This window comes from Cygnus atratus, chromosome 5, assembly GCF_013377495.2.
Source record: "Cygnus atratus isolate AKBS03 ecotype Queensland, Australia chromosome 5, CAtr_DNAZoo_HiC_assembly, whole genome shotgun sequence".
NCBI classification, from domain to species: Eukaryota; Metazoa; Chordata; class Aves; order Anseriformes; family Anatidae; genus Cygnus; species Cygnus atratus.
The window spans coordinates 9,219,141-9,237,435 of NC_066366.1; the positions used below are offsets into that span (position 1 = coordinate 9,219,141).

An 18,295-nucleotide genomic window follows, 5' to 3' on the forward strand; every position below is an offset into this window, starting at 1 on the left:
CACAAATATATGTTTTTTTTCTGACAAAGCAGAGAACATCTAGGTTTTAGTATTCATTTGAAGATTGACTGTGAGCACACAGAAACAAATGTTAATCTCCGCAGTATCAGCAATTGTATTAGGAGCCTAAGGAGACATTCACTTGGAATTTGGGGAAAATAAACTATTACAGATCAGAATTAAGATGACAAAATTCTTCCCTTATAGCAACAACAACAACAACAAAATAATTCCCCACTAATACCTGAAGTTCTTAGTCTTTAGGAGTTTCAGCATTTAAAGAAAAAGGGGGATAGTATTGAAACTTGGCACAAAATCAGGTTTTCTTCTTAATACAATCAGAGTAACAGGCTAGTCTTTTATTTTATTATTTGTTTTCAAGTGTATTCTGGAAAATTTAGAAGTCTGAACAGTAGCACTTAAATTGCAAACTATTCTAGCTCAAAGAGCACAATGCAGATTAGGACACACAAACTAGGGATGGATTAGTTTGACATCTTTAGCCCTTTAAACATACAGAGGGATTTAATACCATGCATCCTGCTGAAAGACATAGAGGTTATATATTAAAATAACAATATGGGTTACCGAAGCTTCTTCTGTTTTGTAGATGTCAGGAGCTGGAAGTTTCCCTCGATACTGCACTAAACCTGCTCCTATTTAAAACTGATTCTATACTGGGTGGGTGCATGCATGTGCACATACGCATATAAGCATGCAGGAGCAAAACATGTTAAACACATGCTATCAAACTGTTAATATAATATCATTAAACAAACAGAGGGACCAGCCTGACTGCAAAGACTTTCAAGACACCAGGAAGTTTATAAATTCAATCAAGTAAGACAGTATTTTAAATACTTTATACTATATCTAAATAGATAGCTTTATACCACGTAAGCTACAAAACTCACCTCTCGTTCTAACATCAGCCCTTCTGCTCTCAAATTCTTCTCAAATGTGCTTCTTTTTTCTACCTGTAGACTTGACTTTTTGTAGACCAAGATGTAATCAATGCGCTTTTTTCCATCTTTGAAGAAGAGGCCTGACGATGCCATGGCATCAGTCTGGATAAGATAAAATAAAAATATGGTAAATATGTCACTCATAAAGATGAACAGACCTGTCATGAATTCCATGCAACGCAGCATTTCCTAAAGCATGGAAATGTCCACATATCCACAAGATGAATATATAAAGAACAAGTCACAAGAACAGACAGTTCTTATGCGTTGTTAGTCCAGGATTTCCAATCAATTAGAATAAAACAAACTAAAATGACTCTATATCAATCATAATCTAGCCATTACTTTCAGCTGTACAACCCCCCTAAAATTACTGTATAGTATATATAGATGTGAGCTCCTGTTAATACTTACTTTCCAGTTGGAATTAATAAAATTTAAAGGCAAATAAATTAAACCAAGTTTCAATAAATTAGAAGAGAAACACGATTGATGTGAATGTTTTCTTGGATATTCCAGTTGAAGTGCTTTTTAATGCCATGTTAGTGAGGCTTAAATCTTGTCTAGTTCCTTCCCACCATGCTTGTAAACACAAGGGATTCTCTGACCTTGATATGGAAAACCCTGCTTTACATGCTGCTGCTGAAAGCTATTTTTACATTGGTTTTGCATGAATCACAATAGACAGTGACTATATCAACTGGTGTCATTCTATGAAGAGTTTGAAATTTGAAAAAGTAAACTGAGAAACAGTTGTTGACTTCTGGAGAATGCAAACTCATTTTAACAAAAACTGTCCAGAACACGTATGGTAGTTTTACGACAGATGTATCACACACACGTGCATGACCATAAGTCTATTCATAACACATTATCTTTTAGCAAATAGGATGTTAGTCATGAAAATTCACTGTATTTGGATTGTTTGATATGAAATTTATAAAACTTGGAGTTATATCCAACGATAACACTCTGCTTTGATAAACAGAACCATATGCTAGTGTGTGATATCAGCAGTACAAATACTGGATACCAGCTCATTTGTTTGTGATTTTTTTTTTTTTTTTTACTCCCACATACCTCACAGCTAACTTTACAAATTTAGTGTTTCTGAGAATCTCTCTGTCTGCAAAATCTGAAATTTTTAAAGAAGATTCTTGTGTTTTTTTTTTTTTTCCCCCCCTCCCAAAGCCAAAACCAAACAAATATCCTTCTCAGACCACCCCGCGTTACAAAATTGCATCATCACACCTCTGGGAACATTATTAAAATACATTAAGCTTCAATATAAGTACAATTAAGCTTCTTTTTCTCCTCAGCAGCTAGCAATAGCATCAATTGTCTTTCTTTTCCAGATGTTTTTATGGTTTGTTTTGAAAAGTGTCATCTGTTACCTTCTTTAAGCATACCTGCTTATGTATTTTATTAATGAATATGTAAAAACAAAATGTTTTAGAAATCCAAACTTTGTCCTACTTGCCTGAACCTTTGCTGTCACTAATTCTTTTAATCACCAAAAGCAAACAAAAAATCAAAAGCAAAAGCCCACCAAAAATGTGAAGAAAGGCTTTTATCCCCCCCCACCCCTTTTTATAACCATTCCATAGACATCTGACCAAAAGATAAAACATTGAAATCTTCAGTTCAAACTTCAAAGTAAATTGGAAGATGTTATAAAACTTATACTAGAAATCCAACTAGCATTTAAAATTATGATTGGAGTAGCACAATTCTTATACACAGGCCCACTCATTCTCATCCTGTACTCATTCTATTTAAAGAATGAAATGCCAAAAATAACATGACATCATCTATAATGCAGAAATCCTGTTTCTATACCATTCTGCCCCTGGAAGACAACATTCAACAATAAAGCAGGGTTGCTGGATTTTCCTAGTTTTGCCTATCTTTCTGGGCTTTTACAGTTTGGATTTGGCACATTCTCTGGCATGCTCTTTACTGGCATCACTGACAGGTCTAACTACCCACTGTCTTAATTACATCCCTCTTTTTAATAACTCAGACCAATCAGACAGCCTCACTGAAGATGACAATCTTCAACTTGCTCCTATATTCTTCAAAGGGTACCAGCATCAGTGCCAAAAGTGCTCATTTGTACATTTTCCTTGCTGCTTGCAAATGATCTTTCATTACGCCTTCTACCTGTTACATCCTCCATCTACCTGTCCTCTTTGCAATGACTTGACTGCTTTGAAAAGCATACAAAGCATGCTTCTTTGGAGTAGAAGTTGCTCTTCAGCAATGAAGCATAAGTAAATCACAAAAGCAGACTAGAACTGGCTTTTTTGGTCTGCAAATGAGGGAAAATCACATATGAAAAGTCTGCTCAAAATTTCCCCACAGGGGAGATCGGGAATATTTCTTACAGTTTCTGCTGATGCAGTTTCTGTACAGATATTCTGCAAATTAAATTTACTTTCTTTTGTAAGACCCTTCTACCTTTTTTTTAGATGATAATTTTTAGCTTTTTTTTTCCCCCCCTCGGTTCTGAAACACATGCTCTTCTTCTGTCTTGGAAAAAAAACACATTACTGCAAGGAAAATTGACACAAAGTGAATTAAGAACTATTGTTTCATTATTCTGATTAACAGCAGCATGCAAATATGCCCTCAGGTTCATCTGCACTGAACAGAAATCTTTGGGGGCAGCATTCAATAAATAATGATCTGCACTGTCAGTAGGAAGAAATTTTCCATCTGTTCATCTCAAACCGCTTTCACGGGATCTTGTTCTTACAGATGCACAGATGAAATGTGCAATAGTGAAGCCATTTACCACAATCATGCAGTGAACCCAAACTACATTGATTTCAGGACTTCAGTGCTACTTCCACTTGGCTAGTTGCACTTCAGTGTAATTCTCCAGCAACACTCTCTACCTATGCTAGGAGGAACACCTGTGCCAGTAAGATAACTGATCTGGTGATTAGATGCTTCTTGGGTTTATCTGAAGGAGCTACATAGTGTGTAAGGAGAACAGGGAACAGTAATTTCAATTAAATGTACCAGTCAAGGTATATTAGCCACTAACTACACCTAGTGCAGTGAGTCAGTCTTTTGGTATAATGAGCAATAGCACATTTATTATTTAACTGTTGGCTTAGACCAATAACTCTGAGATTCATTCTTTTACCCTTTTGTAAGCACAGTGGAAAAGAAAAGCATTGAAGGAAATATTTTGTGCCAAGTCCTTACCCACCTCTTTCTTTTCAAGATTTTCACTTGGAAAGTTTATTTGAAAACACACAGACCAATGTTCATATTTCTCTCTAATCCTCCTCCTCCTCCCTATCATCTTAGTTTCCCAGTTTTCCTGAAACAGTATCCACCTGCCTTTTTTTTTCTTTTTATTAAAATTCCTTTTGGAGTCTTGCCGTATAGTTCATCTTGCAAGCTCAAAGTTTTAACTTCGTCTTGTTCTTCAAAAATCTTTAAACTCGAGAACTTCAGAGTATCTAGGCTGTGAAGCATTTCCTCACAAAACTGTAAACTTATTTATAAGACAGGGGTTTGCATCAGACTGAAATACTGAGGCTTATCCACTACAGATATTCCAAAATTCTTTGATTTTCTTCATTATTGGCCACCTTTTTCTTTTTTTTTGGATTATTTAAATCTTTATTACACACAGCATGACACATTGCTTTGAAGTCTGAAAATATACAATTCAAAACACTGACCTCATTCAATGAATTTTGCAAGATGAGGAGCTGGATGGTTTAAAATATTTTTTACCCTTCTAAACTGCATGCAATATACTACTACTGCAAACACTATCCCTCAAGACACTGCCTGAATTGCTCCATGTGAGTAGCACAAGCAGGGCTCATATCACATAGCTGTGACCGCTCAGCATCTGTTTGCCTTAGAAGACAGGCAGCGTGGAAATCCATATACTGGCTCTGCAGTAGCCACTGAGAGAAATAGGATGCAGTTTCTACTCTTTTTCCATTCATGCTTTGGGGAAAAGTGGTGAATAAGCCTCTTCGTGTACAGTACATGTAACTGCATTTCATTGCTGATTCTAGATCAGTGTATATAAATATATATATAACTTAAGTAAATGAAAATAATATAGGTTAGTAGAGATGGGCACAAGCAATTTTAGGAGATTTATTGTTGAAATCTGATTGCGGATTATATGAGACAGGAAACAAGTTGATTGATTTAACAGGAAAAAAAACATCTTCTTTGTCAACAAAAAAGTCAAACAAAATATAACGTAAATATTTGTCAAAGTTATGAAATAAAAAGAGTTTGCATTTCCATCCAAATCTGGTACAAGTAGAATTTCTTTGGATTTAGCCAACATGATGGGATTTTTCAAGACACTATTTTTCAGATTATAATTAATAAGCAAAGACCTCTTTACAGACTGGGCATAGCTGTTTTACAGGCCTTTTCTCTCCCCATTTAATTTAAATAGCACCACTTACAGCAATTAAAAATGTTTTAATTCCACTGATTTCAGTATACCATTCTGCTCTGTAGATTAAACTTCTGGCAACTTTTCACCTGATACATAGCAACAAATATTCTAGAATAGCGAGATGGAAGCCTTCCAAAAACAGTAAGCAAAATTATAGAAGCATTTAAGAGCAAATGGCATGTTATGGTAGGCTTCAGGTTCAGTGTATTTCATTAATAGAAAAACCACTAACAAATTTTGAAAATTACTGAAAATTACGCTGCATTGTAATATATCGGTACACTGTCTTTTTTGCCCACTTTATATTACTGAAAAGTTTAACTTAAAGATATATTGCAATGTAGCTTTTCCACTAGATTGCAGCCCTATTTCCCCTTCCTGCAGTTATTTCAGGTCCCTTGGTGGAAAGGTACCACACAGGAACTGAGAATGACCATTCCAATAACCCATGTAAGGTCGACAAATTTTTCAGAAATCAGCAGAACATTTTAGCAATAATCACTGACTAAATGAAAATATTAGCATTTTTTAAGAGACTCAGTTCCACTGAATAAAAATGATGAAAATAAACAGAATAGAAACTTAGATGCTCCTCTTATAAAACATCATCTAGCAACAGCTGGACAGCTGAACTCAGGAAACCGTACATAAACATAACAATAACCTCTTTGAAAAATCCATTTTACTAGGTTTTCATTTTCCCCGTTATGGAAAAGTAGCTGTGCTCTATAGTAGGAATGTAGTAGGAATGAGAGATTCCCATGATATCTCCAGTGAAGCACTAAATATACCAAATTAAGTTCATTGGGGATTGGCAGCAGCTTGTTGGAAATCCTATCAGTACATGACAGGAGAGAAATCTAAGAACCTTATTTGCTATTATAACATCCTGAACCCATCCTGAACCCAATCCAAGTGTGTTTCACACTTTTCTGTGACCATAATAGCATTTCCATTACTAATTCACAGATCAGTTAGAATCAGACAAATTAATTAATCAATCCCCAATGAACTCAATTTGACATTAAATTAATTAAAATCCACGTGCTGAGTTCCTGCTTTAAAGTTAGATAAGAAATAAATAGAAATGCTTGAAAGCCCCACTGACAACACTGATTTAACATAAAATCAAGCTGTGCAGAAAGAAACCTCAGCAAGGCCACCAGCAACATTTGAAACCTTCTCATTTACTTAGGTTACCTGAGGTGATTGCCAAAATTGCTCAGTTTCAGCAGAGTAATAATGCCAGGTCCAACCATTTAAAAGTCAAATTTTGCAATCACTAGAATGCCTTAAAATGCAACATAAAATGAATACATTCATAACATAGCTGTAAGCAAACTGGGGTAGGAGATTGTTTTTCCAATGTTTTTTTCACTAATCTTCCATAAAAATACTTTTTCTTTCCTTTTTTTTTTTCCTTTAAACAAAACAAAACAAAAAAAAAGCAAAACCAGAAAACAAAACTACAAACTTTGGGAAGGGTTAAAGCGAAAAATACTTATCCTAAAGCAACACCATGATTGCATAAATGGCAGTTCAGAGAGGACAAACACCCCCACCCAGATACAGCTAGAGATTCAATAAAAAATAAGAACCAAGATGTGAGAACGTTGCAACATTCTCAGCTTATTTTCTGCCATGTGTGTGGAGGTATATTCTGTGTATCGTAGAATCATTAAGGTTGGAAAAGACCTTCGGGATCATCTGGTCCAACCATCACCCTACTACCAATGTCACCCACTAAACCACGTCCCTAAGCACCACGTCCACCCTTTCCTTGAACATCCCTAGGTACGGTGACGCCACCACCTCCCTGGGCAACCCATTAACTAGAACCACATACAGAGACGACTTGTCTGTTGTAACCATCTCATGTTCACTCAGCATTCAAAAAGCCTCAACAAAGCTAACATAACAGCAAACGCTTAAAGGCTGACAAAGTCTCTGTAGGTTTGTGTTTTTTATTTATTTATTTTTTAAATCTTAAATAATTATTTGCTTGTAGATGTGGGACTTATGAACTACTCTGTTCTCAGACAGATCAAGTGGTATCTAAATGCAGATACTCCCACTCCCCCCTGCCTATAATTCTCAGTCCCCTGGTTCACAGGGGGATGATGCTCCAAATTCTTCACTATCCCTTTCCCAAGCTTGTTTACTCTATATCACAGCCTTATTTGCCATGGGTAATTGTATTTCCATAAATACCTCACTGAACATTGTTACACTGGGCAGAACAGTGAGAAAAACCTGCTACTTTTCAAACCAATATGCAAATTCCCATTGACTTCTTCAAATTTTTACAACTTGAGCTGTGCAACAGCAAAACCACAATGTTTGAAGTACATTCAAACCATTATGAAGTGTTATCTCTAATTTGGTTACAAATAAAAGTTACAGAAAGAAACCTGTCTAGGAGAGAGCATGTACTAGGAAAAGCGCTACTTCCTTCTATTTCCAGCCCAATATTCAGCTAATTTCAGCTCATCTTTCTATGTATTTGGTAATATCCTATGGAATTTCTCTTACATAAATAACATTGTCCAGCTACCCCTGAATCCATGTAACCTTTAAGTTTCCACAATACTTTTCATAAGGATTTCCACAGGTCACTTCTGGGAGAGCCATTTTGTTTTCTTTGTTTTGAACCTGGGTGAAAGTAACTTCAATTGCTGCTTCATGGCCATAATCCTACAAATATATGTGGTTTCTTAAAATATGTAATATCTTATCATTACTGTGTAGTGGGTTTACGTGGCAAGGTTTTGGTAGCAGGGGGCCATAGGGGTGGCTTCTGTGAGAAGAATCTAGAAGCTGCCCCATGTTAGGTAAGGGCCCCATTGCTGACCAGAGCCGAGACAATAAGCGATGTTGTTTGCACCTCTGTGAGAGCATATTTAAGAAAGGGAAAGGAAAACAAACAAACAAACAAAAAAAAAAACGCTGCCACACAAACAGCCTTGCAGGTGCCAAGGTCAGCGAAGAAGGAGGGGGAGAGGTGCTCCAGGCACCGGAGCAGAAGTCCCCTGCGGCCTGTGGTGAGGACCATGGTGAAGCAGGCTGTCCCCCTGCAGCCCATGGAGTACCACGGTGGAGCAGGGTTCCACCCTGCAGTCTGTGGAGGAGACCACGGTGGAGCAGGTGGACCCGCACTGACGGAGGCTGTGGCCTGTGGAGGACCCCTACCAGAGCAGATTCCGGGCTGGAGCTGCAGCCTGTGGAGAGGAGCCCACGCAGGAGCAGGTGACCTGGCAGGAGCTGCTGCCCGTGGGGGATCCAGATTGGGGCAGTTTGCTCCTGAGGGATGGACCCTGTGGTACAGAGACATATCTGGAGCAGTTCTTGAAGAGCTGCTGCCTGTGGGAAGCCCACGCCGGATCAGTTTGGGAAGGACGGCATCCTGTGGGAGGGACCCCACAGCACAGGGGATGAGAGGGACTGAGAAGGAGTGGCGGAGACGAAGTGCTATAGACTGACCACTATCCCCTGTTCTCCCGTGCCACTCAGGGGGAGGAGGTGGAAGAGGGTGGATAGGGTGACAGATAGGGTGGATTTATGGTGACAGAAGGAAAACTGTCACCAAAACTTCAGTCCTGGATACGGGAAAAGCAGACTTCAGGCTGCTCAGGGAACTAGTCAGCAAGGTCCCCTGGGAAACTGCTTTTGAAGGCATTGGCGTCCATCAGTGCTGGTCAGTCTTTAAGCACTGCCTCCTAAAAGCACAAGATCGGGTGATTCCAAAATATCGGAAGTCAGGCAAGCGGGGCAGAAGGCCGGCCTGGCTGACCAGGGATCTTCTACTGGAGCTTAGATGAAAAAAGAAAGTGTATGGCTGCTGGAAGGAGGGTCAGGCGACGAGGAAGGAATACGGGGATACTGTTCGTGTTTGTAGGGAGAAAATCTGTATGGCCAAAGCCCAACTAGAGTTGAAGCTGGCCATGTCTGTGGGAGACAATAAAAAAGGTTTTTTTAGATATGCGAACAGAAAAAGGAGAACCAAAGAAAACACAGGTCCGCTACTAGATGGGGAAGGTCTCCTCACAGACAATAACACAGGCAAAGCAGAGACGTTTAATGCCTTCTTCGCCTCTGTCTTCAACACTGATGATGGGCTTTGGGACCCAGGGTACCCTGAGCTGGAGGACCATGACGGTGGGAATGACAAACTCCCAACCGACCCTGAACGTGTGCGGGATTTGCTGCTCCACCTGGATTCATACAAGTCCATGGGTCCAGAAGGAATTCACCCCAGGGTGCTTAAAGAGCTGGCTGACGTCATCGCGGGGCCTCTCTCAATTATTTTTCAATGATCTTGGGAATCTGGAGAGGTTCCATTAGACTGGAAGCTGGCAAGTGTTGTGCCAATTTTCAAGAAGGGTAAGAAAGAAGACCCTAGCAATTACAGGCCTGTCAGTCTCATGTCAGTGCCTGGTAAAATTATGGAGAGGATGATCCTTGAAGTTATTGAAGCGCACCTGGGGCACAATGCAGTCAGTCATCGGTCCCAGCCAACATGGGTTCATGAGGAGTAGGTCCTGCCCAACAAATTTGATTTCCTTTTATGATAAGATCACCCATCTAGTCGATCAAGGGAAACCAGCTGATGTGATCTTTTTGGACTTCAGCAAAGCTTTTGACATGGTTTCCCATAGGATCCTACTGGACAAAATGTCCAGCATACAGCTAAACAAAAACATCATGCGATGGGTGAGCAATTGGCTGATGGGCAGGGCTCAAAGGGTTGTGGTAAATGGGGCCACATCTGGCTGGCGGATGGTCACTAGTGTGGTCCCTCAAGGCTCCATTTTAGGGCCAGTCCTCTTCAATGTTTTTATAAATGATTTGGTTGTAGGACTAGAAGGTGTTTTGAGCAAATTTGCCGACGACACCAAACTTGGGGGAGTTGTGGACTCGGATGAGGGTGGAAAGGCCTTGCAGAGAGATCTGGACAGATTGGAGAGCTGGGCGATCACCAACCACATGAAGTTTAACAAAAGCAAGTGCCGGGTCCTGCACCTGGGATGGGACAACCCTGGCTATACGTACAGACTGGGCGACGAGATGCTGGAGAGCAGCCCCGCAGAGAGGGATCTGGGGGTTGTAGTTGACAGCAAGTAGAATATGAGCCAGCAGTGTGCCCTGGCAGCCAGGAGGACCAACCGTATCCTGGGGTGCATCAAGCACGGCATTGCTAGTTGGTCGAGGGAAGTGATTGTCCCGCTCTACTCTGCGCTGGTGAGGCCTCACCTCGAGTACTGTGTGCAGTTCTGGGCACCACAGTACAAAAAGGACATTAAACTGTTGGAGAGTGTCCAGAGGAGGGTGACAAAGATGGTGAAGGGCCTAGAGGGGAAGACATATGAGGAGCGGCTGAGGTCACTGGGCCTGTTCAGCCTGGAGAAGAGGAGGCTGAGGGGGGACCTCATTGCAGTCTACAACTTCCTTGCGAGGGGGAGTGGAGAGGCAGGTGACCTATTCTCCATTATCACCAGTGACAGGACCCGCGGGAATGGTGTTAGGCTGAGGCAGGGGAAGTTTAGGCTAGACATCAGGAAGAGGTTCTTCACCGAGAGGGTGGTTGCACACTGGAACAGGCTCTCCAGTGAAGCAGTCACTGCACCAAGCCTGTCTGAATTTAAGAAGAGATTGGGCTGTGCACTTAGTCACATGGTCTGAACTTTTGGGCAGACCTGTGCGGTGCCAGGAGTTGGACTTGATGATCCTTATGGGTTCCTTCTAAGTCGGGATATTCTAGGGTGAATGTATTTTTGTGTTTTTTCCTGTTTCTCGCTTCTCTAGCTTGTTAGTAATTTATTGCCTATCTCCCTACTCTGAGTCTGTTTTGCCTGTTACGATAATTGTTGAGCAATCTCCCGGTCCTTATCTCAAACCTTGAGCTCTTTGTGTCATATTTTCTCCCCCTTCCTCTTTGAGGAGGGGGAGTGAGAGAGCAGCTGTGGTGGAACTCAGCTGCCCACCCGAGTAAAACCACCACATACTGTAATACTGTTAATGAAACAAATTGACTCAAATATCCATTTAAAATTAACTCTACTGTTAACATACCTTATTTAAATGAAAAATCATTCTGTTTCAAAGCAACCACTACACTTTGGCCAAACATGTGCAGTCCTCCTCTTACAACAGACTTCATTAACAAACTTCACAATTACCTACACTTAGACACAACCTAATAACATAAAATATGATCACAGGACAAATATTATTATTTTCATTACAAATATAAAAATAACACTTTATGCATATGCTATATATTATAATAGTATTCTATAATACTTAATACTGAACAATATATTAAATATTAAAAATATTAAATATTGCCTATATTGTAACCTAAAGTCAGATTTTAATGTTGAACCACACTAAAAGCATTCAAGCCGAGGCAAAAGACTAACCTCTTATAAAATTTCCCTTCACGATAAAAAGGAACCTCTTCATTGAAGTTTCATTTTCTTAAGCTCACAATTTCAATCAGTATTCATTTGACTGATTTTAGAAATAGCCCATTGCAGTTTGTATTCTTGTGTTCATTATTCTAAGGGATTAATTAACACCCATTTGAGGACTCAAATTTTCTTTGCATTCATTTATACAATGAAATAGTACAGACTACAACTGACCAGATACACAGAAATCCCCAACTGAAGCTTTACTTCCACATATTGGATTCATCAACCTAACATTTCCCTAAATTCATGTCATAACTGACTCTAGTTTGAACAGTGACAAAATTTTTATTCAAGGCAAAACATCAAAGTACCTAACTGTGAATTTAACCTAGGAAAAGCCCTATTACTAGATGCCACGTTTCTCTAATAAATCCATTTATTCTAACTTACAATGTGCAGTAAATCAGGTCTGTCGTGGAAGAAATTGACTAGCTTTTTCATTTTACATACCGTTTTCATTTACATAACCTAATATATGAAGGCTAAATGAAGAGCTGGAAAGTAGACCTTTAGTAATTATATTTTAAGATTTGCTTCATAGGTTCCTGAAATTTGACAACAATGACAATGAAAATGAGCACAATTTCTACTTAGTTTATACACATATACACATTAACACAGAGGCTGACAACTATTATTGTTAGGAGCTTGCTGCTGATGCACTTCTAAGTTGCATTAAAATATATTTCAGACATAGTTTTGTCTACCAACCTCAAGATTAATAGTCATAAATAACATGCAGACAAAAGCACAGGGCAAGTGCTAGTCTGGCAGCATGCACAAAGTGTCTTGGACTCAGCCCAGAGCAGGTTATTCTGACCCAAGGTACCCATATAGCAAGAAACAACTTTTACATTGGGGTGTAGCTCAGGCAGAGAATAATCTGTGTTTCAATTTCTGACTTAAAGGACTGTCATGTTCTTTCTAAAAAGAACCTAAGGAAGTTTCACATTTATAAGAACATACAAGAATATCATTTCCCAGCCATAATCAACAATGGAAGCATTCCGTTATGTTAGTGCTGACTGATACAGCACACAAAAATTAAGACCCCACAGAATGTTGTTTATTTTGCCTCTACAGTAGACACGAAGTTCAACTTCCTTCCACATAAGTGGTGTAATTTGGATTTAAATTAGTAAAATTATGTAAAGGAAAAGAAACATACCAAGAAAGTAGAACCTATGATCCAAAATATAGACGGCTGCAGACAGCTGAACCCCAAAATTCTTACAGTTGAAATTTACTGAACTTCTCTCTTCAAGGTCTCTTTATTATAAAGATTTTGAACATAATTTCCTTCCTAAGACAGCTGGTGAATTCTAACAGCTAAGTGTGCTGGGGAATAATAATTTTGATAAATTTACCATATTAAAAAGAGACTTATTCAAATGCCTTTGCTTCCCCCCAATCCACCAGGGAAACTATAAGAAGGGAAGGGAAAGGAAGAATGCAACAACAGAAAAAGTGATGCTGCTACTGGATGTGGAAGCACTGAATCCAGACAGTCTCCCTGGTAACGTAATGCATAGTATTTAGCAAAGACAATAAAAACAGAGGTAACTTGAAAGAAGACATGCGAGAGAAGAATATCAAAAACTTTTAAATTTGGTTTGATTCTGGTAAACGGTGTGGCTCATTTTTTTTTCCCTTTCATAAGTCACAATGTTTCATGCAGTCATTTTATAATGTATATACAATTCACATTTCTGATGTGCAAAACAATCTGTATTTCAAATGATAAAGACGACTACATAAATTAAACATAAAATGAAGTTTTAATTATATAGTCTGTATAAGTGATCTTTTCTGTTACCTCTTCAAAAAAAAAACAAACCACAAAACACCACCAACAAAAAAAGAAACAAAACAGCAAACCTTAAATATTCTTAATACAATTTCTTTGCTAACTGACACTCTAATGCATACAAAATTATAAACATTAGCATAGATTCAAAGCAGCCAATTGTTCTCTTGCTTGGCCAGTTCCTACTACCCCTTGGGCTTTGGTAAGGCACTAGGTAAGGTGGAACTTACAGGTTTCTGTTTCCAAGTTCACAGCTTTACTTTCTTTAATATTAACACTTCCCTGCAGATAGTCTGTTAGCTGTCAAGGTCACTTCAACCATGTCTAGATAATACATAGTATCTGCTGAAGGAGCAGAAACAGAACTCCCACATACAAGAGGGCCATGGAAAGCAATTGACAATATTTCCATCCAAGTCAACAAGGCTAAAGAGACAGTAAATAATTTGTCCAGTATCATTCACAGACAATTGGTGGAATCACAGTAGGAATATAATATAATTCAGGTAAACTAATTTTCATGCTTTAGTTTAAAGGTTAAAAGTATTCCTCTCTTCAATTCTGCAGCACAGTATTTGTACCTTTGTCTAGCATCTATACAAAGTTTAAGGTCAAATTTCAAGTGTCCAGGTTTGAGAAGTTCACTTGAGGTACAATTTACCCATCTAACATTCTATTTCATCATAAAAAACAATCACTCAATCAAACAACAGCAACAAAAAAAAACACAAATAAACAGAAAATATCCAAATAATATATGAAATCTTGGATAAAATATTCTGTGCTATCCAAAATGGTAGCAGTTACTCTGTGAATACAAATTATTAGCCTCCAGCGTATAAGCAAATGTGTAAGTATTCATTAGATATAAGCAAATTAGTTTACAAGTGAATAGTTGTTCTCATTTTTAATAGACCTTTCAAATTTATCTTCAAATAACAGACATCACTGTAGAAACTTAATTGAGAATAATCTATTTCAAGATTTTGTGAGTACTATATCAATGCCTTCCACATATAATAAAGAGCACAAACATTTTACTCTGCCCCAGCATCACCACTCCATTATAGCACCACTTTGACAGTAGCTGTAGAACCAAAAAACATTTGAAGAACACTGAGACAAACCTAAATAGACCTTGAAATGTTTTTGCTTCCTCATGGAAGCAACAATATGTTCACTGACCTACTGATGACACACTAAACTCTATTATAAACATCACCATAAAGCTTATTGGCATGGAGTCTTACAGCCTAAATAGGGCTGTGCAGAACACCCTACAGCATATAAAAGCACTTTGTGTGCTTGCAGAGAAAATCTGCTTGCAATGGAGGAGTGAGAGAAGAAGAATGAATCTTACAATTAAAACACACTGGTAGTCAAAGGTGAGGCAAAGAAAAACAGTTTTCTGTATCTCTTCATCTCTTGATTTTTAAGAGATGCTTCAGAGATAATAATGGATGAGTTCAGGACTATTAAATCATGTATGAGATTGATGTAGCCATGGAAACAATTTGAGGAACTAGGGCAGAAATGTGCTAAGTGAACTTCTTAGGTGATATAACCACCTAAAATTGCAAGATCTAAATGAACAGCTTTCCCATTCTAACTGTAAGTAGAATGGTTATTCTACCAGAAATACAAGATTTTTTTCTATCAATACAATTTACTCCTGTTCATTAAATGTTATTAAGTAAAGAGATTATTGGCTGGTTCATGAAAAACACCTCTCTTAATTTCATTACTAATTCTCCCTAATACTGTTACCATGAACTTAGCATTAACATCTTAAGTAATTTTCATGCCTAAGGATATCATCATTTCAACGGTTTGTGTCTACATTCAGATTTTATGACTCAACTCTTAGCTTTAAGTATTTTCTGGAAACAAATATGTTACTAATGTTAATTACAACAGGCTGATTTCCATAAACGAAAGTGAGATTCCAAATTAAAGCTTACTTTATTTCAGGATGTTTAAAATCAAACCTGTAACTCCAACAAGATAACAGACTTCTTAAGTTACATGGAACTAGCAGTGAAAACATTTTAAAAGATTTTAGGCTATAGCAGTGCACTTAAAATAGTACTAGACTCATTTTTACCATTTTTAAAATCATGTTCTACTTAAGAGTAATCCAAGATGTGCTTTCTGAGAAATTTTCTAAGGATATGGCTAAGTTAGTAATCATCTTGTGCTTAAACAGTTTGGGAATGGATAAACTAAAGTAGATTTTTATGTTTATCCTTTTCATTACTTAATTCCAAAAATATAGAATGATTGATCTTAAGTATATATTGCTCTCCCCCCAGCCGTGCTTTTTTGAATAACCATAATAAACTAGAACAGAAAACTGGGGACCTATTTGTATTTGCAAAGTTATCCAGACTATCTTGGGCATCAGAGACAACATAGCTTGGTTAATATGACATGCTGCCGTAATTATCCATGCTAATGTATTTCTGCATATACCACATTGTACTGTGCAGAACTCAGGCTGTTCTCTGAACTGAGAGGAAGAAATATCTTATCTCCCCAATAAAACTGTAGTTTAATGTTTAGGTATAAACTATACAACTAGTCGTTACCTTATTTTTTTCACTTGTTTTTTCCTTTTTGCTTTATTTAGACTTAGGATGTAAGTATGAAAAATACATGTGTATGTCATATGAAAAATACATATATTTTAGTTTCAGGTTTATGCGATCTACTGCAAAATATTGAAAGTCTGCTCATTATTACTATAGGGGGAAGTGGCAATGGAGGATGCTTGGACAGGAGGAGGCTTTTCTTTTTAAATATTCAATCACCTCTATTTGCTCTTTAGGTCTAATAGGAAGACCTAAAGAGGAAGTGACATGACCACTGAACTTTTTTTTTTTTTTTTTAAACTTTCATCTTTCACTGTGATTAAATTTCTCACTACTTTCCCTTCATTTCCTGATTTTTTATTTTTTATTTTTTAAATCACACCTCACAGCAGAAGAGAACCATGCACTGGAAGCATAAACATGAAGTTAACTTGTGTCGCACTTGACCATGTCATTCTATTCTGGGATAATGATTTTATCTGTTATCATTCCTTTTAAACTTTATTTACTTTTCTGTTATTAGAATGCATTAGCAGACTACTTATCTATTAGACTCCATTTGCTATTCTCCTTTCCAGTACATTGTTGTCAGCTGACAACATCTTGTTCTTATTTATACACTAAAACAACTCTTCTCTTTGAGCATGCATGTCTGGCCTCCACTGAACACAACAGCAAGGTTATGAGTGAAATTATGTAGATGAATTTAGTGATAAATTGACAGGATTAGAACATATAGCACAGATCAAGTTTAAGAAACTGTGCAACTCAATCACATGCACTTAAACATGAAGAAAATGAAAACAGAAGATAATTCTTGCAAAAGAGTGGAAAAGAAAAAATAAGATTAAAAATATACTTATTCTATAGATATTAAATTTGATTTACTCAAATTTTCAAAACTACCTACATAAAATTTTGAAAAGTAAATATTTATTTTGGAGAAAAATGTAATGGATATGTTCAGAGTCCAAAAGAATCCAATAAAAAGCATAAAAAATATATTTCAGGTTTTTACTGGTAGTTTTAACTTTTAATAATAACTGTAATAACCTACACTGAACACACTGAGTTTTGTTCAAATTATATTGAATTTTCAGCATTATGTTCAGCTAAATGGAAACAATTCTCCATGTTTTAGGCAATTGTTTATTTAAGATCTTATTTAAAGTTTATTAGAAGTCACATAACATCTCCAGAGACTAAAAGAGAACTTGTGTCAGATCCTATCCAATACAAAGCTGGTTTGGACATGCAGTATTATAGCAGATATCAGTGGATACTACAAAAAGCAGTAAACTAGGCTATTATACAGGTACATTCTTTGCAGTTCCTGAACCGATAGTGATAAATATTGGAAAATATCTCACATATTCCTCTCGCCACTGTACACGTTAAAGTCATTGGTACAGAAAGAATTCACTGTTACTGACCTCATTACTTCATTAGGCATATGTTGCTTCCCATTTAAGTGACAAAATGTGTGTAGTTCATTTTCCTTTCTTCATGAAGCTAGAACATTTCAAATATCAACTTTACCATTAGGGACCTGCTTGCTCCCTACATTTCACTCACAATAGCAGATACTACTTATGCCATATTCTGCTCAGCTGCCACCTGCTGGCATTACCCATCTGCATGAGATCCCATGACGGAATCACATACATGAAGTCGTACTTCCTACGCAATCTCAGTAGCAGTTGGTGCTGAGAAGACACCAGAGATAGCTAATGAAGATAACTTAATGGTTCTGAACAATTTCCAGTTTGTCAATATGAAATTTGTGGATTTTGTACTGATCTCACCCTATCACACTAAAGGGGATTATGAGTTATACATCATAACAAAGGAAATGAGTAAAGTAGATGACTATCAAGATGAATGTTGGCATCCAGGTGCTATATCTAAATTATCTGATGTTTCTAAAAATTTAAAACTGCAGTGATGCAAGTTAGATTTATGGAGAGTGCACATCATATATGCAATCTGAAACACTAGACAATTTAAAA

The 18,295-nt window shown here is 37.5% G+C and overlaps 1 protein-coding gene across 1 annotated transcript in view; it reads right to left on the reverse strand.

Annotated features, from left to right (window-relative positions):
- The window catches only part of ANO3 (anoctamin 3), a 213,241-nt gene that overhangs the window by 58,595 nt on the left and 136,351 nt on the right, over positions 1-18,295 (reverse strand). Inside the window, exon 5 of the mRNA XM_035550066.1 lies at positions 915-1,067. Coding sequence (XP_035405959.1) covers positions 915-1,067 — 153 coding nt within the window. The remainder of the gene's footprint in view (positions 1-914; positions 1,068-18,295) is intronic.